This window comes from Caenorhabditis briggsae (genome assembly GCF_000004555.2).
Source record: "Caenorhabditis briggsae complete genome, chrV, whole genome shotgun sequence".
Lineage (NCBI taxonomy): Eukaryota > Metazoa > Nematoda > Chromadorea > Rhabditida > Rhabditidae > Caenorhabditis > Caenorhabditis briggsae.
In genome coordinates this window covers 17,925,766-17,950,599 of record NC_013488.2, presented here as the reverse complement: position 1 = coordinate 17,950,599, position 24,834 = coordinate 17,925,766, and the positions used below count along the sequence as shown (strand labels likewise).

At 33.9% G+C, this 24,834-nt stretch overlaps 3 protein-coding genes across 3 annotated transcripts; 1 reads left to right on the top strand and 2 right to left on the bottom strand.

Annotated features, from left to right (window-relative positions):
- Positions 1-138: 138 nt before the first annotated feature.
- On the top strand, positions 139-6,215 carry Cbr-pph-5 (the record flags this gene model as incomplete). The annotated part of the gene is made up of 9 exons (XM_045238511.1): positions 139-262; positions 358-605; positions 1,655-1,834; positions 1,988-2,230; positions 3,498-3,746; positions 4,812-4,921; positions 5,714-5,830; positions 5,881-6,016; positions 6,132-6,215. 9 exons carry the CDS (start codon positions 139-141, stop codon positions 6,213-6,215), a joined length of 1,491 nt encoding a protein of 496 aa, XP_045097071.1.
- Positions 6,216-8,045: 1,830 nt separating this feature from the next.
- On the bottom strand, positions 8,046-9,662 carry CBG20527 (the record flags this gene model as incomplete). The annotated part of the gene is made up of 3 exons (XM_002647724.1): positions 8,046-8,216; positions 8,876-9,081; positions 9,341-9,662. The coding sequence occupies 3 exons, from the start codon at positions 9,660-9,662 to the stop codon at positions 8,046-8,048; spliced, it is 699 nt and encodes a 232-aa protein (XP_002647770.1).
- Positions 9,663-11,905: 2,243 nt separating this feature from the next.
- On the bottom strand, positions 11,906-24,635 carry Cbr-dyf-17 (the record flags this gene model as incomplete). The annotated part of the gene is made up of 11 exons (XM_002647723.2): positions 11,906-12,067; positions 13,201-13,509; positions 14,754-14,954; positions 15,859-16,254; positions 17,898-18,203; positions 19,217-19,410; positions 20,288-20,394; positions 21,175-21,607; positions 23,188-23,330; positions 23,621-23,808; positions 24,468-24,635. The coding sequence occupies 11 exons, from the start codon at positions 24,633-24,635 to the stop codon at positions 11,906-11,908; spliced, it is 2,607 nt and encodes an 868-aa protein (XP_002647769.2).
- Positions 24,636-24,834: the final 199 nt, after the last annotated feature.

Genomic DNA, 24,834 nt, shown 5'->3' with positions numbered 1-24,834 from the left:
TCGATAAAACACCCATTCCCTTGCGAAACCTCTGGGAAAGTGTCGAAAAATCGGGCCTAAATTTTTCAAATTTTGATTTTGTTGTAAAAAATTCAAAACTCGCTCAATTTTCCTAAAATCAGGTTTAATTTTTGCAGAATGACCGCCACATTAACAGACGATATAGTGGCGACGGTGTTAGAGTCCATCGAGGAGAAAAATTACGAAAATGATAAGGAGAAGGCGGGCATGATCAAGGACGAGGCGAATCAGTTCTTTAAAGGTATTTTTAGAGGGTTTAGGGCCTAAAAATGCCGATAAACGGCTTAAAAATAGCCATTTTTGGTCCTAAAACTCGATTTTTTCACTTTTTTTCAGACCAAGTCTACGATGTGGCCGCCGACCTGTATTCCGTGGCCATTGAGCTTCATCCAACCGCTGTGTTGTATGGAAATCGCGCTCAGGCCTATTTGAAAAAGGAATTGTACGGATCAGCGTTGGAAGATGCTGATAACGCCATTTCCATTGATCCATCTTACGTCAAAGGCTTCTATCGCAGGGCTACGGCCAATATGGCTCTTGGAAGGTTCCGGAAGGCGTTGGCTGATTATCAGGCTGTTGTTAAGGTTGGTTTTGGGATAAAAATCCAAGAAAAATGACCGGGAAATCGGGAAATTTGGAGAAAATTGGTCTAGGGCGAGTTTATGTGAATTTCAAGCTAAAATTGCAATTTTTAACCGATTTTGACCTGTTTCAGTCACTTTTAAGCCGTTTCCAGCTAACAAATCAGTGGAAAAAAGCAAAAAATCTGGAAATTCGGAGAAAATTCGTCTAGAACTGTCTTTGGCTAATTTTGACCTATTTTAGCTTATTTTCAGCCATTTTCAGCTAGAAAAATGCGATTTTCAGCCCCCCTTTTGTGACAAAAAACGAAAAAATCCAGGAAAATTGAGCCAAAATTCGAGAAATTTGAAGAAAATTCGTCTTGAAAGAGTTTATTCGAATTTCAAACAAAAATAGCCATTTTTGACCTACTTGGACTAATTTCAGGCCATTTTGAGCCATTTTAATCTCGAAAAATGCGATTTTCAGCCATTTTTAACCCCAAATTTGGCTGAAAATTTGAAAATTTAGCGATATTAATTCATTTTTGACATTAAAATTACTGTAGAAAAAATCGATTTTTGACTCAAAATTGGCTCATTTCGAGCTGAAAATGGCTTAAAATTGATGATTTTGACCCCAAAAATCACTAAAATTGCCGACTTTCGAGTTGAAAATGACTGAAAATCGATATTTTTAGCTTTAAAAATCAAGAAACTCTGAAAATTAGCATTCCCTACCCTTAAAAATAACCGAAAATACCGATTTTCGAGCTGAAAATGGCTGAAAATCCGAAAATTTTGGCTGGAAATTGATGATTTTTGACCCAAGAATAGCTGAAAATGCTGAATTCCGACCTAAAATTCCCAAATAATAGCTGAAATTTGGCTGAAAATCTCAACATTTATCAATTTTGACCGGCGAAATCACTGAAAATAGCGATTTTTGAGCTGAAAATTGCTGAAAAACGAGATTTGTGACTGTTTTTTCGAACAAAAACAATTTTCATCCATTTTCATCCCTAAAACACGATTTCCAGCCATTTTCAACCCTAAAAATCCATAATTTCCAGGTGGTTCCGAACGATAAAGACGCGAAATCGAAATTCGAGGAGTGCCAAAAAATCGTGCGTCGTCAGAACTTCCTGGCCGCCATCTCTGTGGACCATGATAAGAAAACTGTCGCCGAGACGTTGGATATCAATGCGATCGCCATTGAGGACAGCTACGAGGGACCGCATTTGGGAGAGAAGGTACTAGGGCGATTTTGGCTAGATTTTAGGCGGAAATAGCTCAAAAATTGACATTTTTAGGCATTTTTGGAGCTAGAAATGCTCAAAAATGATCCGGAATGCTCTAGAATGATACCCCAAAAATGACCCCAAAACCCCCCGAATTTTTTGCAGATCACCAAAGAATTCATGCTGGAACTCATCTCGAAATTCAAGGATCAGAAGAAGTTGCACAAAAAGTACGCGTTTAAAATGCTCCTCGACTTCTACAACTATGTGAAAGAGCTGCCGACGATGGTCGAGATTACGGTACCCGCTGGGAAGAAATTCACGATTTGTGGCGATGTTCATGGACAATTCTACGATTTGTGCAACATTTTCGAGATCAACGGAATGCCCAGCGAGACGAATCCTTATGTGAGTTTGAACGGCGAAAATTGGCTGAAATTGAGCGATTTGGGGTTAAATATGCTGAAAATTGGCTGAAAATGAGGACCAGAAAGCTCAAAAATGATCTAGAATGCTCAAAAATGCTCCAGAATGATTTATGCTTAGTTTGAGCCAAAAATGCTGAAAATTGACTGAAAATGCATAATTTTGTGCCTAAAATGATGGAAATTGGGCTGAAAATGAGCCGTTTTGAGCCCAGAAAGCTCTAGAATGCTCCAGAATGCTCAAAAATGAGCCCAAATGCTCTAGAGTGATTTCTATTCATTTTGAGCTGGAAACGAGAAGAATCGGCTGAACATGAGCAATTTAAAGCTAAAATTAGTGAAAATTGGCCCAAAATCAGCTGTAAATGGGTCAGTTTGAGCTTCGAATGCTCAAAAATTACCCTAGACGCTCTAGGATGATTTATGCTCATTTTAAGCTAAAAATGATGAAAAACGACCCAACGAGAGCCATTTCGAGTCCAGAATGCTCAAAAATGCTTCAGAATGCTCCAAAAATCAGCTGTAAATGAGTCATTATGAGCTGAAATTGCTCAAAAATGACCCTAGAAGCTCTAGAATGCTCCAGAATGATTTCTGTTCGTTTTGAGCCAAAAATAGTGAAAAACTGCTGAAAATGAGCAATTTCAAGGCAATCATGATTAAATTTGGCTCAAAATGAATCATTTGAGGCACAGAATGCTCAACAAATGAGCCCAGAATACTCTAGAATGATTTCTGTTTCATTTCGAGTCAAAAATGCTGAAAATCAGTCATTTCGAGCCGAGAATGCTCCCGAATGCTCTAGGGATGTCATTATCAGCCGAAAATCGTAAGAACCACCTTACGATGAGACGTTTTGAGCCAGAAATGCTGAAAATATGCTTTAAAATTCGAAAATCTAGCTATGCAAGAGCCAAGAATGCTCCAAAATGACCCACACTGCTCTGAAATGATTTCTGTTCATTTTGAGCTGAAAATGATGAAAATCGGCTTTAAATGAGTCATTTTGATCCACAAATTGAGCTTAGAAATCTTAATTTTGACTCAAAAAAGAGCTATTTTCAGTCGATTTTTGAGCATTTTTAGCTCTAATCATCTATATTTCTAGATTTTATAGCTCATTTTTGACTCAAAATGTTCAGAAATCATTCTAGAGAGTTCCAGAACATTCTGGGCATTTCTGGGCTCAAAATTGCAAAATTTCGCCCAATTTTCAACTAGAAATTTCAAATAATTGCTCATTTTTGCAGCTATTCAACGGCGACTTCGTGGACCGTGGCTCATTTTCCGTCGAGACGATTTTCACGATGATCGGCTTCAAACTGCTCTATCCCAACCATTTCTTCATGTCACGTGGCAACCACGAGTCGGATGTGATGAACAAAATGTACGGATTCGAGGGAGAAGTCAAGGCGAAGTACACTCAACAAATGAGCGACATGTTCACGGAGACGTTCTGTTGGCTGCCGCTGTGTCATTTGATTAACCAGAAGATTTTTGTGAGTTTTTCGAGAGATAATTGAGCAAAAATGAGTGATTTTGAGCTCAGAATGCTCCAGAAGGATTTCTAGTCATTCTAAGTGATTTTGGCGGCAGTTCAGGTCAAAAATGATGAAAATTCGGCTGAAAATCGACTTTTTCGAGCTCAGAATGCTCCAGAATGATTTCTGATCATTTTAAGTCGAAAATAGGCTTTAAATCAGTAATTTTGGAGGGAGCTTATTTCGAACGAAAAATAAAGGATTTCATTGAAACTAGGCATTTCTGAGCTCATTTTAAGCTCGAAAAAGGCTTCAAAAGAGAGAAAATGAGCCCAAGATGCTCCATAATCATTTCGGGTCATTTTAGACCAAAAAACGAAAATTATTCAGAAAATAGACCTTTTCCAAGCTCAGAACGCTCAAAAATCACCTAAAATGCTCCAGAATGATTTCTGATCATTTTAAGTCGAAAATATCCCAAAAATCTGCAATTTGAAGCCCAGAATACTCAAAAATGACTAAAAATGCTTTAAAATGCGATTTTCTGGAAAAAAATTAAGCAAAAATGAGTGATTTTGAGCCTAGAATGCTCCAGAGTGATTTCTACTCATTTTAGCCAAAAATAAGCTTCCAAAGCGCCGAAAATATAGTCTTGAGGAGCTCAGAATGCTCAAAAATGACTCAAAATGCTCCAGAATGCACCAGACTGCTGTTTTCGAATGATTTCTGAACATTCTGAGGTCATTTTGGAGCATTTTAGACCGAAAATGATGAAAATTCGGCAGAAAACGGAATTTTCGGAGTTCAAAATGCACAAAAATGCTCCAGAATGCTCCAGAATGATTTCTAGTCGTTCTAAGTGATTTTGGCGGCATTTTAGGTCAAAAATGGCTGAAAATTCGGCTGAAAATCGGCTTTTTCGTGCTCGGAATGCTCTAGAATGGTTTCGAGCTTAAAATCAGTAATTTGGAGCCCAAAAATGCTCCAGAATGATCTAGAATGAATTCTGGAGCATTCTAAATCATTTTGGAGCGGAAATTGCTCATTTTTAGCCGATTTTCAGTCGTAAATTCCATTTTCCAGGTGTGCCACGGAGGACTATTCAAAGAGGACGGCGTCACACTGGACGATATCAAGAAGACGAACCGAAATCGTCAGCCACCAGATGAGGGCATCATGTGCGATTTGTTGTGGTGAGTTTTGGCATGACGTCACATATCATTAGAGCGAATTTTCTGAGTTGAATTTTCAATTTTTCATTCAATTTGCTATTGAACTGTGTAAAAATTTTGAAGATATTCTGAAAACTGGCTAAACTACAGTGATTTGAAGTTTTTGGTAAAAGCGAGAATGCCCTAAAAATCTAGGCCATGACCTAAAAAAATTAGGTCATGCCCTAAAAATCTAGGTCATCTTGTAGCTGATTAAATTTGCTATCGACTGGTATGAAAGTTGTATCGGAGTATCGTGAAAACTGGCTGAGATACAGTAATTTGAAGTTTTGAAAAAAAATGTTTTGGAAATTTTTTTTGTGGGTTCTCTAACCTAAGGCCCCTAATTGTATGTTCCATCAAAAAATAACATATTCAAAATGTTCAAAAAACTACGAAATCTAGAACACCCCCATGCTGATATTGGGCAGCGAAATACCGTAATCTATGAGCCGATTTGAAAAATTATTGTTTTTGTTTTTCTGGAATTTCATTTCACCGTTTTTTGAACGAAGGGAAAATTAAGGAATAAAATAAAAATAGGCTCTAAAAACGTTGCAGACATAAAAAATTAAGGGTTCAGTTATCTCAGATGTCAGAAATGTGTCAACTGATAAAATGTTGGTGATGATATAATGACAAATATTTTATCAGTTTACAGATTTTTGATATCTTTTACAGAAATCGAGATAATTGATAATTAAAAAAAGGCAAAATATGTATTTTTTTTAGTTGCTCAATAACTGGCAATTTTAATTAAAATAATGTCTCCAGGTCGGACCCACAACCAATCGACGGTCGTAGTCCATCAAAACGGGGTGTCGGTTGCCAATTCGGACCTGACGTCACTGCGAAATGGTGTGAAGCCAATGGCATCGAATATGTTGTCAGGTAAGTATCAATGCTGAAAATCTGAAATTCGAGAATCCGAAATGTTGCAGATCTCACGAGGTGAAGCCGGAAGGATACGAAATGCATCACAACGGACAGTGCTATACGGTATTCTCGGCGCCCAACTATTGTGATCAAATGAACAACAAGGGAGCGTTCATCACGATCACTGGGGATAATCTTTCGGTGAACGATTTTCTAGATTTCAGCCTATTTCTATGATTTTTGGACCCTTTTAAATAATTTTCCGACGATTTTTCGTCATTTTTGACCTATTTTTCATCGATTTATTGATTTTCAGCCCCGCTTCACGCCATTCGACGCCGTCCCACACCCCAAGCTGCCACCAATGGCCTACGCCAACAGTCTTTTTGGATTCAATTGAATTTATTTATTTTTTTTTGATTTTTCGAATTTTTCAAATTTCCCGCCAATTTTCCCTCAAAAAATTCCACAATTTTCTCACTTTTTTCTATGGATTTTTAGCCATTTTTCCCTTAAGCCCCGCCCCCTTTTTTGTCCTACCTCCCCCAGTTTAAAATTACGGACCGTTGAAATAAGCCCCGCCCCTTTTTTTTTCTTCTTAAATCTTAGAAATCGATTATTTTCTCTAAGCCACGCCCCCTTTTTCCCCATTTCCCGAGTTTTTTCCCTAAAATAGCTGAAAAATGAGCAATTTTCTGGAAGCGCCGCTTCTTTTTTGTCCAGGTAGAATCACGCCCCAGTTATAGCTATAATATTGATTGATTGATTATTCATCCATGCGGTTTTTTGTTTTATGAAGATATTATGAGTTTTTAAGCTGAAAATCTGAAATTTAGAGAAAAATTTTGAAAATACATGAATTTTAGATTTTTGGGTCTGCTAATGTTGAAAATGTAGTTTGTAGTCTAGCAGACCAACAAAGTGAAAAATCCCCGAAAATGAGTAAAAAATCGTCAAAAACGGGAAAATCAAGTTTTGGTCTGCTAATTGTGAGAATGTAGTTTGTAGTCTAGCAGACCCAAGTTTCCCTTCGGCGGGCCTGCTAGGCTACAAACTACAACTTGATAATTAGCAGACCACAAGTGAAAAATCGGAAAATTGACGGATTTAAGAGCAAAAAAATTTTGAAAAGTGGAAAAAAATCAAAGAAAAATAAATTTACAGTTGTAGTTTGTAGTTTTTGTAGCCAAAATTTAAAAAAAACGAATTTTCTAGATGAAAAATGAGCAAAATTGTAATTTGGGTCTGCTAATTATGAGAATGTAGTTTGTAGTGTAGCAGACCCACTTTAGAAACTTGGAAAATTAGCAAAAATGACTGATTTTAGGCGAAAAATGTGTTTTTTAAGATTTTGGTCTGCTAATGTTGAAAGTGTAGTTTGTAGTCTAGAAGGCCAACAAAGTGAAAAATCCTCAAAAGCGAATGAAAAATCGTCCAAAAACGGGAAAATCAAGTTTGGGTCTGCTAATTATTAGAATGTAGTTTGTAGTCTAGCAGACCCAAGTTTCCCTTCGGCGGGCCTACTAGACTACAAACTACAACTTGATAATTAGTAGACCACAAGTGAAAAATCGGAAAACTGGCCGATAAGCAAAATTGTGATTTGGGTCTGCTAATGTTGAAAATGTAGTTTGTAGTCTAGCAGGCCCAATCTGGAGATTTTGAAAAATTTGAGCATAAATGACGGATTTTAGGCGAAAATTGGGTTTTTCTAGGTTTTGGTCCTCCGTTCAAGGTATGGGTTTGCTAGACTACAAACTACATTCTCATAATTAGCAGACCAAAACCCAAAAAGTTCGTTTCTCTTTAAAAATCCGTATTTTTTGCTCAAAATTTTCAAAATTTCTAAAGTGGGTCTGCTAGACTACAGACTACATTCTCATAATTAGCAGACCCAAACTTGATTTTCCCGTTTTTTGACTATTTTTCACTCATTTTGGGGATTTTTCACTTTTTGGTCTGCTAGACTACAAACTACGTTCTCATAATTAGCAGACCAAAACCCAAAAAGTTCATTTTTCGTCGAAAATCCGTATTTTTTGCTCAAATTTCTCAAAATCACTTTAAAATGGACTAGCTAAAGTTTTATTCCACCAGAAAATGTCAAAAAAAAAGTTTTAGAAAAAAAATCGAAAATTACAGATTTTTGGGCAATGAAAATGAGAGGAAAAAATCGAAAAGACTTGAAGAAAAGGGCGGGAAATTTGAAAATTCAAAAAATTCAAAATTTCTAATAATATGGATGACCGTACTCCGATCCAGATTCGCGGGATCCATATTTATTGTTCTGTGCCTGATTTTGCCATCCCTCATTGTGTCCGTGATTGGCGTAGCCGCCTTGTTTGGCTCCGTACTTCCCGATGTAATACTTCTCGTGATGTTTCTTATGTGCTCCGTCTTCCTGGAATAATTTCAGACATTTTAAGCCATTTTTCAGAAAATTTGAGCCAAAAAATTATTTACCTAAGTTTTATAACATTAGAATACAATTTTAAACAAATTTTCAAACATTTTGAGCAAATTTTCAGAAATTTTAGGCTATTTTGGGCAATTTTAGACCACGTTTTGCTCAGAATAAGGGATTTTCGGATTTTCGCACATTTTAAGCTAGTTTTTCATGATTTTCAGTTGGAATATAGTGTTTCCTAGATAGATAAATTTTAAAATCCGCTTTGAAATAAATTTGAGACATTTTAAGCCATTTTTTAGCAAATTCGAACCATTTTGAGTCATTTTACGTTGAAAATAGGTGATTTAAGAGGGTATTGTTATTGGAGCGCGTTTTCTGACTTTTACATTGGTTTTCATAAGAAGTTAACAACTAATGAATTGTAGCTCTCAAAATGTGCTATCAAATGGTGTAAAAATCATAAAAATTGAATGAAAATGAACAAAACGCCAAAGTTTTGAATTTTGGGATTTTTCAAAATTTTCTTGAAATTTTTTTTTTTGATTTTCAGCAAAAAAAATTTTTTTAGCTAAATTTTTCACAACTTTTTCAGCTGCGAGTTCTAAATTTTTCCAGAAAAAAATTTTTTTTTTAACTTTTTTAAAACTAACCTTATCATAACTGGTGTACTTATCATCATGTCCGGCACCAGCACCATCATAACCCTTCTTGAATCCATTATCCTCATTATGCGATGAATATTTGCTCTTATGATCGTCGTGCTCATAACCATCGGATCCGTAATAACCCTTTTGGTAGGATCCGTATGGTCCAGAGCCAGATGTGAAGTAGGAGAATTTCTTTCCACCGTAGGCATCTGGAATTTTTTCAATTTTGGAAGAAATTTTGTTATTCTGAAAAAACAAGAACTGGGCTTTAATTTGAGTTAAAAGCCATAAAAATCCGGTAAAAATGAGCAAAGTTATAATTTTTTGAAATTTTGGAAAAATTGAAAAAAAAATTGAAAAAAAAATTTCAAATCATCATATCTCGGTTAATTTTAGGAACTTTAAAGTGATTTCGAGCTCATTTTGAAGCTCAAAACCTCCTTTTTCAGATCAATTATAATTGCTCACCTCCATTCTTCTTGAGTCCCTTCTCATGTGCCTCATCTCCATGTCCATGCTCATCTCCCTTGGCGTAGTACTCTGATCCGCTCTTCTTTCCACTCTCCCCATACTTCCCATCGTAATGACCGTATGCTCCCTGATCGCTACCGTAATCCGACATGCCGTTGTGTCCACCGTATCCCGTTTGATCGGCTTCATACCCTCCGTGCTTCTTGTCCAGCGCCTTGTGGTATCCTCCGTACTTGTTGTAGTAGGATGGCTCTGGGGCGTACCCGGCAGCAGCCATCAGGACTGAAGCGGCGGACAAAAGAAGCACACGACGGGTCATGGCTGAAAATGTGCTTAAAATTTGAAGAAAAACTCAAAAAACTAGTTGAAAAACGGGCGAGAATAAGCTGAGATATCACGGCTGGAAGAAAAAGTTGGTAGTTATCATCAGGGCGACTTTTCTGAGTTGCGCCAAAATTTTTTGTAATGAATGTTATATTATCTTGTAGCTCTTAAAATTTGCTATCGATTAACATAAAATTTATCAAAATTTTATCAAAATTCGCTGAAATACAATATCTTGAAGTTTTGAAAAAATGCGAAAAAAAAATTTTTTTTTGAAAATTTTCGAATTTTTAATTATTCCAATTTTCGTTCGTTCTCATAACTTTTATTGGGTTTTCAACAATTTTGGATTTATATTTTTTGCAAAATTCAAACATTTCGGAATTCGTTTGAAAAAAAAAACCGTATGAAAAAAAAAGGTTCAGAATGAGCGTAGAACCAAAATTCAAAGTGTTTATCATTGGAGCGCATTTTCCTAGTTCAGTTAAAGTATTTGCAAATAGAATTTGTTATCATTTTATAGCCCGATATATTTGCTATCGATTGGTGTAAAAATCATACATAAAGTCTAAAAATTGGCAAATATACAGTAATTTGAAATTTCGATTCTAAAATTTTGAACGGATAGTAAAATTAGTGTTCATTGGAGCGAATTTTCTCAATAGATTGTTACGGTTTTTGTATAAAATGCTATATTATCTTGTAGCCCATAAAATTTGCTATCGATTGGTATAAAAATCATTAAAAAATTCCAAAAATTGGTTGAACTACAGTAATTTAAATTTTTGGTTAAAATTCTTTTCGAAATTTTTTTTCAAAATTTTCGAACCCTCATATTTCGGTTACTTTTAATAATTTTTAAATAAATTTTCAAGTTTTCTAAACTAAAATTTTATGTTAAAATCAAAAATTACAGTATCAAAAACCTTAAAACACTGAAAAGTACAGAAAACCATAGAAAACGAATGATATGCTTCTTCTGGAAGATGTCATCGTCTTATATACCTCTTCTGATCCTTGTTCAATACCAGTTTACGTATTTTTTCCATGTTTTTTTTTGTCTTGACATACAATATACATATAATTTTCTTCCGGTCGACTTTTCCCTAGAATCTCTTCTCTGCGTCTCTCAGATTACTGTACTCTCTAGCTCTTCTCTTTCGGAATTTTTTTCGGGAAACGACATGGAATGAATGAATGAGAAGGAGAAGAAGATGCATATTATTATTAGTATTATTATTACATTGTACTTTTTCTCAAGACAAAAAAAATAGCGTATTATTAGTTGTATTATGCATTTTTATGAGAAATTATGGGGGTTGGTTGACATGGGAAATGAGAAATTTGAAACTTTCTGTCATAACTCCTTTGTTCTGCAAGTTGGGGCTTGGAAATTTAGTTTTTTGAATTTTCCAGGTTTTTTGGGTCTAGAAAATTGCAGTTCATAAGAATTGGAATAATCGAAAATCGCTAAAAATTTTATTCTTGAAATTCAAAAAAAAATTTTTTTCGAAAACACTTTTTTTTTTCAAAAACTCATAACTTTTGTCATTGTCAACAAGTTTTTGTGATTTTTGTATCAACTAAAAGCTGATTTTATGGGCTACATTTAAATAACAAGCGGTTTCTAATAAAATTTTGAATTTGTGACAGAAAACGCGCTCTAATGAGAACTACCCCTAGAACTAAAAATTGATAAAAAACTGATACAGTTACAAAAGTTTGAAAATTCGAAAAAAAAAATCGAAAACAATTTTTTTTGTTGGAATTTTTCGAAATTTTTCAAAAATTCAACTATTTATAACTTTTTGAATTTTTATTCAATTTTGATGATCTTTATACCATTTGATAGCAAATTTCAAGTTCTACAGTTCATTTAAAACAACATACTGTAAAAATTAAAATTAAGTATAGAAAACGTGCTTCAATGATAACACACCCAAAAAACTGGCGAAATTCCAAAAATTACACTTTCTCCTTTTTTTTTCTGGAATTTTCTCTAATAAAACTTTTGAAAATTAATCAAGAAATAATTTATTAATCGTGGAATCAAATTTCACAAAAAGTAGTTTTCGACAAGTTGATGCATTTAAATTACAAAAATTACGAAAAATGAGATTTTTGGAGGAATTGAAAAATGTATAATTAAATTAAGTTAATGGAAAAAATACAGAGGTAGAATGGAAAAAAGTTTGAAATGGGAAAGAAAATTTGGGAAATTCGAAATTCGAAATTTTTCTAATAATTCGGAAATTGCAATTTTCCATCCTCGACATGTTTGAAAATTGTCAACTGCTGACATAAATCCTCAATCGTTTTAAAAGCTCTTCTTTGAAAACACTCATCACAATGCTCCAGAACCGTACAGCACTCTCCAGTGGAATGTAGAAATGATCGAATCTGAAAAATTGACACTTTCAAAAAAATTCTTATTGGCAATTTAGCAGAAAGCCCCTGGGTCCCTGGGTCACTGCGTCCCTGGGTTCCTGGATCCCTGGGTCCCTGGGTCTCTGTGTCTCTGGGTCCTTGGGTCCCTGGGTCCCTGGGTCCCTGGGTCCCTGGGTCCCTGGGTCCCTGGGTCCCTGGGTCCCTGGGTCCCTGGGTCCCTGGGTCCCTGGGTCCCTGGGTCCCTGGGTCCCTGGGTCCCTGGGTCCCTGGGTCCCTGGGTCCCTGGGTCCCTGGGTCTCTGTGTCTCTGGGTCCTTGGGTCCCTGGGTTCCTGGATCCCTGGGTCTTTGGGTCCCTGGGTCCCTGGGTCCGAAATTGTCCAAATTTTGGGAGAATTCTCATTTTCTGACCGAAATTGAAAATTTTGACCGAAATTAAAAGTTTAAAAAAATGTGCTGTCAATTGGTGATAAATTCATAAGAATCAATCGAAAAGTACTTGAAAGTGGTCAAAAAATCATGAAAAATGATCCAAAAATGATCAAAACCCGTTCAAAATGATCGAAAATGTCCAAATTTTGGAGTACTCTCATTAGAGCGCATTTTCTATTTGAAAGTCAAATTTTCGTCAAAAACGTTGTACTACGAAAATGTAGGCCATAAAATTTGCTACAAAATAGTATAAAAATCATTAATATGCGTCAGAAATTGCAAAAGTTCTGAAATTTTGAAAAAAAATATTTTTAGCCAAAAAATAATTTTTTGAAATTTTTTTTCATATTTTCAAACTTTTAGAATTTTCTTTATATTCTACTGATTTTTTTGATTTTTATTTCATTTAATAGCAAATTTCAAGGGCTACAAAACTAATAATAAACAGTTTTTTGAAAAATCATGGAAAACTTAGGAAAATGTGCTCTAATGTAAACCAACCCTCAAAACTTTAAGGTTAGGGGCTAACATCTTTCACCATTGGCCATTATGTCAGATTTTTAATAGAAAAAAAAGTTTTGAAGGAAATTGAAGGTTGAAATCCCAGAAAATTGATTTTAAATATTTAAAATTGGTCATTTTTGGAACTTTTTTAGAAAAAAAGATGTTCAAAAAAAATTTTTTTTTCAAAATCTTGAAAACCCCGAAAACTTACAATGAAAGAATTCTCAACAATCGAATAAAGTTGAGCTTTTGCCACAATCATCCTCAAGTCATGTGTCGTTATCAGCGGCCGCCCATCAGGACTTGCAGTCGCTTCAGCGTGTTCGATATGCTTATAAATGTCTGGAAACGTTTCAGCCACGCCCAATCTCTGAATTTCCTCCTTCACTCTCGACGTCGGAATTCCACGATTCATTTTCATCGGTTTCACATCGATTCCCGTCGTTTGTTGACTGAAAAGTCCCAATCTTAACGCGTCAGCCGTCTTCATTCGATCCATATTCACTAGATTTGGGCCGTTCTGAAAAAATCGTTGTTTTGTTGTTTTTTGGAGCGCGTTTGCAGACTAGAATTTCATAAAAAAAATTGAGCAAATGTATAATCAAAATGTAGCCAACAAAATTATCTATCCATTGGTACAAAAATCGTTTGAAAAGCTTTAAAATTGACATAGTTATTGCAATTTGAAAGTGGAAGACCAGTTTTTGAGATGTATTCTCATTAGAGCGCATTTCTGACAAGATTGAAAAAAGTTTTTGTAGCGAATGTAATATCGAATTGTAGTTCTTAAAATTACCTATCTGGCACTATAAAAATAATTTAGAAAACTTCAAAAAAATCACATAGCTACAGACTTTCAAAGTTCAGGGCACAGTTTTTTTAGGTGTCTTCTCATTAGAGCGCCGTTGAAGTTCTAAATTTTTTCATGTTCTTGCCAAATTTTTGTAGCCAATAAAATTTGCAACTAGATGATAAAAAAAGATTGTAAAAATTGAATTGAAATTGAAATAGTTCCAAAATTTAGAAAATTTGTAAAAAATTCCAAAAAAAATTTTTTTTTCGAAAACACTTTTTTTCAAAATTTTATAACTTTTGACATTTTCAACAAATTTTTGTGATTTTTGTATCAACTGAAAGCTGATTATATGGGCTACATTTTATCTGACAACGGTTTTTAACGAAAATTATGAATTTCTGACAGAAAACGCGCTCTAATGAGAACTACCCCTAGAACTAGGCAACTTTGGTCATTCTGAACGGATTTTGATCATTTTTGGGTCATTTTTTATGATTTTTTCATTCAAAATTGTATTGAATAATTGTAGCCTTTAAAATTTTCTATCAAATGATATAAAAATCATACAAATTGGACAAAAACTGAGACAGTTATGGTAATTTGAAAAAAAAAGCAAAAAAAAATTTTTTTTTTGAAAATTTCAATTTTTCTTATGATTTTCAAATTTTTATAGCTTTTTGAATTTTTAATTCGGTCAAACAAAATTTATACCATTAAATGGGAAATTTTAAGGGCTACAAAATTGCAATTAATTACTGTTTTCGAAAATTTGATTTTAATTGAGAAAATGCGCTCCAATAAGAACAAAGTTAAAAATTGCTTTAGAGCGTATTTATGTTATTTTTAACGTTTTTTTTAACTTTTGCAAAATAATTTCTAGGTCAAATTTAAGCCATTTTGCATTATTTGAGCGCTATTTTTTTACAATTTCCAAACCCATTTAAGTCATTTTCAACCTGAAAACTCACCGAACAATCATTATAATCAGTAGCCATAAGTTCGAAAATTCCCACGATTTCTTGTCCTTTTTGATGGGACAGTTTATGAAAACAGCGATGAAAACGAATGTGTTTTAGCATCATATCCATTAATTGTTGACCTTTTCGAACCACATAATGATAGCCTCTCGAGCGTTCGTTGTTCAGTTGGAGCATTGGAACTTGTACGAACTGCAAAATTGAAATTGACCGTAAAATTAGGAAGTTCAAATTTTCGTTTAAAAACATCAACAAAGAAAATGTAGCTCATAAAATCAGCTTTCGAATGATATAAGAATTACAAACATTGGTTAAAAATTACCAAAATTAAAAACTTTTGAAAAAAAAAACAAATTTTTTGAAAATTTTGAATTTCTCCAAAATTCAAAGTTTTGGAACTATTTTAAGTTCAATTCAATTTTTACAATCTTTATATCATCGAATTGCAAATTTTAAAGGCTACAATTCTTCAATTAATTGTTCTTTTCCAAGATTTCTTGTTAGGCCAGAAAATGCGCTCCAATGAGAACACACCTCAAACCTCTTGCACTTTGGTGTAACATGGCTCAAAATAGCTCTTTTTTTCAGAATATTGAATCAAAGTTGGTTGAAAATAAGAAATTTGTTTTATTGTTACCAAAAATACAATTTTGAATTACAAAAATCATCAAAAAATGACCCAAAAATGATCAAAATCCGTTCAGAATGACCAAAGTTGCCTAGTTCTAGGGGTAGTTCTCATTAGAGCGCGTTTTCTGTCAGAAATTCAAATTTTCGTTAAAAAACATTGACAAATAAAATGTAGCCCATAAAATCAGCTTTCAGTTGATACAAAAATCACAGAAATTTGTTGAAAACGACCAAAGTTATGAAATTTTGAATTTAAGGAAAAAATTTTTTTGAGAATATTTTTCCAAATTTTCACAATTTCATAACTTTTTTTAATTTTGACAAAATTCAATGATTTTAATATCATTCGATAGCGAATTTTAAATGCTCTTGTTTTTTTTTATTAAGATCTATTTTAAAAATGTAATGTTAGGTCAGAAAATGTGCTCCAATGAGAGCATACCTCAATTTTTCAAAAAATTATCACCTCAAACAATTTCATTCCATCCTTCCCTAGAATCTTGAACAACTCCAAAAAAGGCACAGTATCCAATTTGTGCATTTTCGAAAACTTTTTTCGCATTTCTTTCGAGACTTTCAGCTTCGCTCGCTCCATTTCCTTCATCAATTCCCATGGCAAAACGAATTTCATATTTTTCGCATTCTCAAATAATCGGATGATCACTTTTCCTGAAAATCGCCTCAACGGATTATTTTTGAACCATTTTGGATGGTCGTGAGCGAAATCCCGAATCGAATATAGGATATCTATGACATTCCGGTACAAATTCTCAACGTTGTTCCCTTTGATTTTATCGTAATCTCTGAGAACCTTCAACACTTCCGAGTAGCGCTGATCGAGGACGTGTGGGATGAGAATGCACTGAAAAAAAAACAATTAATAATTTATAATTGCCAAAATAGCCCTAGAAATTTGCTATGGAATAGTATAAAAATCATAAAAATCGAACGAAAATAAGCAAAATGCCAAAGTTCTAAAAATTTTAAAAAATTGAAAATATGAGACTTTAGAGTTATTATCCTTGGAGCGCGTTTTCCAATCGAAGTTTGATATCTGACGTACTGTTTATGTGACTACATAAAATTCCTTAAAATTTCGCATCAAGTGATACAAAAACCATGAAAATTGATAAAAAATTGATAAAGTTACAAGAAGTTAAATTTTCGAGCAACAGTGAAAATAGGTGATTTCAGGGGTATTATCATTGGAGCGCGTTTTCTAACTTCAAATTTGATTCTCATAAAAAGTGATTAACAAGTAAATTGTAGCCCTTAAAATGTGCTATTGAATAGTATAAAAATCTTAAAAGTCGAACTAAAATGAACGAAATGGCAAAGTTTTGAAATTGGCAGAAAATTGAAAAATATTTTTTTTTCAAAATTTTTGTAACTTTATCAGTTTCTCATCAATTCCTATGGTTTTTGTATGAACTTGTAGCAATAATTACGCTTCATGTAGCAAGTCAAGAATATCACGAGTAAATTTAAAATCTGGGACTATTTTAGCCATTTTCAGCTCGTCTTACTTGAAAACCAGTGATTTTGTGGTATGTTCTCATTAGGGCGCATTTTCTGTCTGAAACCCTTATTTTTGTAAAAGGCAATTATTAAAAACTTATAGGCCTTGAAATTTGCTACAAAATCATATAAAATCCATAACAAGTGATAAAAAACTGATAAAGTTACAAAAGTTTGAAAAATTTAAAGTTTGAAAAAAAATTTATTTTTCAGGAAAATTTAACTTTTTGTATACCATTGAATAGAAAATTTTAAGAGCTTCAATTTGATAACAAAACTGTTGTGCCCAAATTAAACAACCCGTCAGAAAACGCGCTCCAATGACAGTAACCACCAAAATTGCAAATTTTCTACGTAGGATCGCTCAAAATGGCTCAAAATTTTAGTTTTTTTTCAATAATTGTTATCCCAAAAATTTGCGGCGTTTTGATATAAAAATCAAAAAAATTGAGCTAGTTTGAGCAGTTTAACACTAAAAAATAGGAATTTTAGGTGTATTTGCATTGGAGCACATTTTCTAGTTTTCAATTTAATTTGCGTAAAAAGTAATTAACAGAAAAACAGAGAATGAAAAATTTGCTATAAAATAATATTAAAATCATAAAATTCGGTTCAAAATTAGCAAAGTTATATAAAATTGAATATTCGAAAAAATAATTTTTTTTTGGAAATTTTTTCAATTTTTTCAAAATTCAAATTTATATAAATTTGTTAATTTTTGTTCAAATTTTATGAATTCTACGCTGTTTGATAGCAAATTTTAAGAGCTACAATAAAATTAATTTTTCAATTTTTTTAAAAATCAATTAAAGTTAGAAAATGCGCTCCAATGATAACACACCTAATATCACTTATTTTTATTGTAAAATGACGGAAAATAGCTCAATTTTTATGATTTTTATGTCATGTTGCTGCAAATTTTACAAATTTCACATTTTTCAAATTTTACAAAATTTGAATGTTAAGAATTTCCGAAAAAAAACTCACTTTTAGCTGAGAATACGCTTCTTGAACACCTACAGGTTTGGTGATTGCTGGCGGAAACTTTTTATTGAAATTCCGCAAATTACAAATTTGATTTTCCAAATCTCTAAACGCCAATTCATCATATCTGACAAGTTCGCATCGATGTCTCAAATTTTGTTCAATTCCTTTCAGATAATAAGCTACCAGCGCATTCAGATGGGTATCATTCCAATAGAGCTCCTTCACAATCCATTGTATCGTCACTAGAATATCCGATTTGTAGATGTAGGACTTTCTGGTAAGGGATTCGTGAATTGTGGGGCGTGTCTGAAAGAAACCAAAAATTTTGGTGAATTTTGAGCTGTTTTGAGCTCTCCTACGCTGAAAACCAGCGATTTTGACGGATATTGTCATCGGGGCGCGTTTTCTGATTCTGATCAAATTTTTGAGTTATACAAATTGTTATTAAATCAAAGATTTGAAATTTGCAATTAAATAATATAAAAACCATGAAAATTGATAAAAAATTGATAAAGTTACAAGAAGTTAAATTTTTGAGCAACAGTGAAAATAGGTGATTTCAGGGGGGTATTATCATTGGAGCGCGTTTTCTAACTTCAAATTTGATTCTCATAAAAAGTGATTAACAAATAAATTGTAGCCCTTGAAATTTGCTATTGAATGGTATAAAAATCTTGAAAGTCGAACTAAAATGAACAAAATGCCAAAGTTTTGAAATTGGCAAAAAATTGAAAAATATTTGTTTTTCAAAATTTTTTAACTTTATCAGTTTTTGATCAATTCCTATGGTTTTTCTATGATCTTGTAGCAATTATTACGGTTTATGTAGTAATTTAAGAATATCATGAGTAAAATTAAAATCTGGGACTATTTTAGCCATTTTCAGCTCGTCTTACTTGAAAACCAGTGATTTTTAGTGTGTGTTTTTATTGGAGCGCGTTTTCTGACTAACTTTTGAATGAGGTTGTAAATTTTTAATGGTAAATTAAAGCTCATAAAATTTGCTATTCAATGGTATAAACATCATAAAAATTGAGCAAAAACTTACAAAATTACAAAAAGTTGAATTTTGAAAAATTTGTTTTTAATTCAAATTTTTGTAACTTTGGTAATTTTCATTAAATTTTTTAAATATTTACATTTTCTTATTGCAAATTTCATAGGCTTCAATTCTTTAATTAATCACTTTTTTCAAAAATTCACCGTTAGGTCCGAAACTGCGCTCCAATGAGAACATAGCTTGAAATCACGGAATTTCGGTGTAAAATGGCTCATAATGGCTCATTTTTCTCCAAATTTTCTGGCGAAAAAATGCTCACCTGATAAGGAATTGTCAACTCTGTAGCACAATCAATTTTGATGCCAGGAAATAATTTATAAGCATGTGTTCGTCGAATAGTTCTTACTTTTGGCCGAAGATCACCTTCCACTCTTTTCACTTGATGACAGAAAAATGAATTTCGATGTTGTCGACGATAGTTGATCTCTTCCCAAGTCATCTGAATTTCGGATTCTGAATTTAAAAAATTTTTAATCAAAAAAGTAAAAAAATTGGAAAAAATTGAACAAATGGTTGAAAAAAATATGCATTTTCACTCAATTTTCTATTTTTCAAAAACATTTCTGCCCTAAAATTTTGAGATTTTCACATTTTTCAAGTCTAAATATGTCAAAAAACAACTTTAAAAGCTGAAAAACGCAGAGAAACCATGCGACAATGGCAGCCGGCCCACCAGCGTCCCTCGGCCGTGTCCGCAAACACCGCGACGCACAATTGCGGACAGAAAATGTTCTTAGGTTCTGAGGGGTGTAGAAGATGATAAGAAGACTAGAAATTGCGAAAAAATCATTAAAAATGTGTGAAAGTATACAAATTCTCAAAAAATTTTTAAAAAAATTAAAAATTTCAAAAATTTACAAAAAAATTTTGAAATCACAATTTTCAGAACTTTGACATTTCGTTCATTTTAGTTCGACTTTTAAGATTTTTATACCATTCAATAGCAAATTTCAAGGGCTACGATTTACATGTTAATCACTTTTTATGAAAATCAAATTTGAAGTCAGAAAACGCGCTCCAATGATAACACTCTGAAAATCGAGTATTTCAATTTTTGAATGACTTGAAATGGCTCAAAATGACTTAAATTTCTTAAGGTAAAATATGAGTTTTCAGGTGTATTTCAACTGAATGGAGGTTTAGAAAAAATCAGAAATCATAGGGTTTAAAAATATTTATTAGCTAATTGTAAGAAAATTAAAAATTCCAAAAAAAATTTTTTATCTAAAAAATTCGTCAGCCGAATCATCGTCATCCTGGAACATCATTGATTTGACTGGTGGTGGCCTAGGTTTTGCAGCAGATGGCCTAGGAAAATCCTCGTCCTCACTGCTCGATCCACCACCACCGAGATTTTTCAAAAGCTGGCTTATATCCGATTTTTCAGCAGGAGCTTTGGGAAATGAGGTCACTGGAGGCGGAGCTTTGAACACCGGCCTGGAAAATTGTAGTTTGTAATTTTTTAAAGAGCTTTTTTGATTCAAGAAAATCTAAATTTGCAGAAATTTAAGTCATTTTGAGCCATTTCAAGTCAGTCTAGAATTGAAATACTCGATTTTCAGAGTGTTATCATTGGAGCGCGTTTTCTAACTTCCAATATGGTTTCACAAAAATGTCTTCTTACTGTATCGTAGCCCTAGAAATTTGCTATCAAGTGGCATAAAAATCATAAAAATCGAACAAAAATGAACAAAATGCCAAAGTTCTGAAATTGGCAAAAAAATGAAAATATGAGACTTTAGAGTTATTATCCTTGGAGCGCGTTTTCCAATCGAAGTTTGATATCTGACGTACTGTTTATGTGACTACATAAAATTCCTTAAAATTTCGCATCAAGTGATACAAAAACCATGAAAATTGATAAAAAATTGATAAAGTTACAAGAAGTTAGATTTTCGAGCAACAGTGAAAATAGGTGATTTCAGGGGTATTATCATTGGAGCGCGTTTTCTAACTTCAAATTTGATTCTCATAAAAAGTGATTAACAAGTAAATTGTAGCCCTTAAAATTTGCTATTGAATGGTATAAAAATCTTAGAAGTCGAACTAAAATTAACAAAATGTCAAAGTTTTGAAAATTGGCAAAAAATTGAAAAATAATTTTTTTCCAAAATTTTGTAACTTTATAATTTTTTCAAAAATCTTTATGATTTTTATACAAATCGAAATTTCGTAATCAATTTTCAATTTTTTTTGTAGTTTGTAGTGTCTTCTTACCTTGGACTATCATCACTCTCACTATCATCCTTCATTTGGCTGAATAAACTAGACACCAGGGATTGAACATTTGGGGGCGGAGCTTGAGTGGGCGGGGCCTGAGTGGGCGGAGCCTCCGGAGGTGGAGCTTGCGTGGGTGGGGTCTGAACCGATATTGGAGCTGGAACTCCAATGGGCTCTTGAAATCTAACATGTGCAGGTACAAAAGTGGGCGGAGCTTCGGAGACCACGCCCACTTTTTCTGACCTCATTTCTTCCAGAAGTTTCTCATGATTTTCAGACATTTCAATATCGATTTTTCGCTCTTCTGTTGGCGTTTCGACTGGAGACGTTTCAGTCAAATCGATTCGAGACAAATGCATTCGGGCTTGGTCCAAATGGTCATTTTGAGGCTGGTCCGGATGATTGTGTTGTCCAAAATGAAGAGATAATGCTGAAAATTTGAAAAAATTCATTTTGAGAAAATTTGAAAAAAATTGAGAAAATTTGAGCTAAAAATCACACTTTGCACCAGTTCGTTTTCCAAGCCCTATTTTGAAAAATTGACTTTTTTTGGGTCCCCCCTCCACGAAAACCATAAAAAATCGAAACTTTCAAAATATATCATGGTTATACTCATTTTAAAGCTTTTTTCAAGACAAATCGAATGGTACAACTTCCAACGAATTCCCTCGAACAGTAACCAAGATACGGTAGTTTTTCAGTTTTTGGGTCTCACCACGGAATACCTTACAAATTGGAAATTTTCAAATCCTAGCATGATTATACTCATTTTTAAGCTCTTTTTAAGACACTTTTATCGATCCCGTTTTCAGCGATTTCCCACCAAAATTGACAGAGATACGGTAGTTTTACACTTTTTGGGCCCCACCGCGAAAATCGGCAAAAAATCACAATTTTTCAAATTCTATCATGATTATACTCATTTTGAAGCTCTTTTTAAGACAAATCGATTGATCCAGTTTTCAGCGATTTCCCACCAAAATTGACAGAGGTACGGTAGTTTCTAAGAACGACCCAGTGGCCGAGAACATTTTCTAGGCCGCCAAAAAATTTTTTTCTGAAATTCAGAGAAGTCTTGTTTACAAATTGACCTCTAAAAATTGGTGAGCTGGCAAATTTGTCAAATTTCGGATCGAAAAAAGTCTGATTTGTCATCATTTTTGTTGGGGATTTTCAAAGATTTTCCAGCCTATTTTTCATAGAAATTTCTGGAATTTCCGATCCTAATGGTCGCTCTCCGCTATATTCTTGGCATCGAAACCGAGCTGGATGTGTTCAAATGCAGATATTGTGATAAGCGATATCACATTAAAAGTGAGCCTTCGCAATTTTTGGGATTTTGAATTTTTTCTCTGCGTCCTCCCCCTCCCCCTCTCTCTCGCTTTCCCTCTCTTTCTTATACGACAACGCGCCCTCTTTTGTTGTCTGCGGCCGTGGTGTAGAGGTCGACGCTCTTGCCCACCGTGAAGAAGTCCGGGGGTTCGACTCCCCGGTGGGGTAAAACCTTTTTTTCTTTTGTTATAGGGTAGGGATACACAAATAAGTGACTAGAAAGGAAGTTTATGCAATTTCAGTGCCAAAATTGTTCAAAATTTAGAAAATTTTCCAAGAAAGACCCGATTTTTCAAGTCCAGCTAAATTCTGATAATTAAAACTACCGTAACCCAGTCAGTTTTTGTCCAAACTTAGAATTTCTTATATTTTTGAACTCAGCAAGCAAAGACGGTTCGAATGAGTATAATCATGGCTAGTTTTAAAATTTGAAGTTTTTCAGATTTTTTTTGAAATTTCCAGATGGCATCGCCGCTCTTCGTCGTCATTTTGAATGCAAACATGACGGGATTCTGGAGAAAATTCTTGCACAGTTTGGAATGGATAAATCCACCAATTCAGGTATTTTTCAACAAAAAATCGCAAACTCGCTCCATTGAATTTTTGGCGCGAAATTTGAATTTTTTAAAAATTGCTTATCGATTTCGATTTATTGATTTTTTTTCTGTTTTAACCTACTTCTTTGTTGTCTAAACGGCTCTTCTTGAATCCATTGCTCAGTGCTTAAGTTCATTCGATCGATTCTCATCGATCGGAGCTCTTCGGAAATTTCTCGAAGCCGAATTCTTGTTCTTCTGATGTCAGTTTCCAGAAGAGGTCCGCTGTAAAACATTCAATAAAAAATTTGAAAAATTTTAAGCCTAAATTCATAAGAATCCGATAAAAACTGTTGAAGTTATGTAATTTTGAAAATTGTCCAAAAATTTTTTTTCAACATTTTTTCAAAGTATCGTATCTCGGATAGTTTTCGTTCAAACTGATTGAAATTATAATTTTTGAATTTGGCAGGCTCAGAGCTTCAAAATGAGTATAAGCATGGCCATATTTGAAGGGAAAAGTGTTTTGAAAAAAATGCTTTTTTCGAATTTTTTTTCAAATTTTTTTTGCCTACCTAGTCGGAATATCGATTGGTGAATTGACCAAGCTGGAATTCAACATTGGCGTTCTCTTTAAACCTATTTGTCTTCTAGAAGCTCGTTGCTCATTCACATCCCACTGATAGCCGCCGGTTGATAGGCGGCTCACAAGCGGCTCACGGAAGTTTGGGCCAGAAGTCGCTGGAATCGCAGGAAAAGCACCCTGTAAATATGACCATTCGATTTGGCATGAAATTAGCTTCAAAATGAGTATAAACACGACTAGGTTAGAAATTTTTTGAAAATTTTATTTTTCCTGTCGAGACCCAAATTTTTGAAATTTTCAAAAAAATTCAAACTATGGCATGTTTATACTCATTTTGAAGCTCTTTAAACGCAAAATCTAGAACTGCAAAAAATTTTCAATTTGGACAAAAAATGTCCGAGTTATGGTTGTTTTACACTTTTTTGGGTCCCGCCACGAAAATCATAAAACTCGAAATTACCAAATTCTAGCTTGATTATACATCATTTTGAAGCTCTTTTTAAGACAATTTGATTGGTTTAACTTTCAACAGTTTCCCTCGAAAATTAAACTAGATACGGTGGATTTACATTTTTGGGTCCCACCACGAAAATTCGAAAAATTTCAAATATGGTCGTGTTCATACTCATTTTGAAGCTATAAACCAGCCAAACTCCGAAATCTACATTTCAAAAGTCTAATCATGAAACTTTTTGGGTTACGGTACTTTTTCAAAATTAAAAAAAATCCAAATGTTACAAATCTTTCCAACTCGGCTCATTTTCAACATATTTCAATGGTTTTTCGCTTAAAATTTCTCAAATTTTCCACTTTTTCATTTTTCGAAAATAACTCACTTCCTGGTAGCTCATTGTTGGAAGCGGGGGCGTCCAATTCGGGTATTTTCCCCGTAAATGGTGTACAAATGCATCTCGGGCGGCTTTGGCGTTGTCTAATCGCCGTTCTAGCATCGAAATTCGGTCCTCGACATCGAAAAGTGCCTCTTTCTCGTTTTTCGGGAGCATTTTCTGGAAAAATCCATAAGAAATGCTAAGAAATGAGCCCAAGGGAGCACCAGAAATTCTCCATGGCAACCCCCCTGTCCCCCTCTTTCTTTGTGTCTCTTCTTCCCCTTCCCCTCTTTCCGAACCAAAATTGATGAAAAACGGACCCCCATGGGCTCTTTTGGAGCTTTCCAAGTAGATTGAAAATCTCCCAATAGCC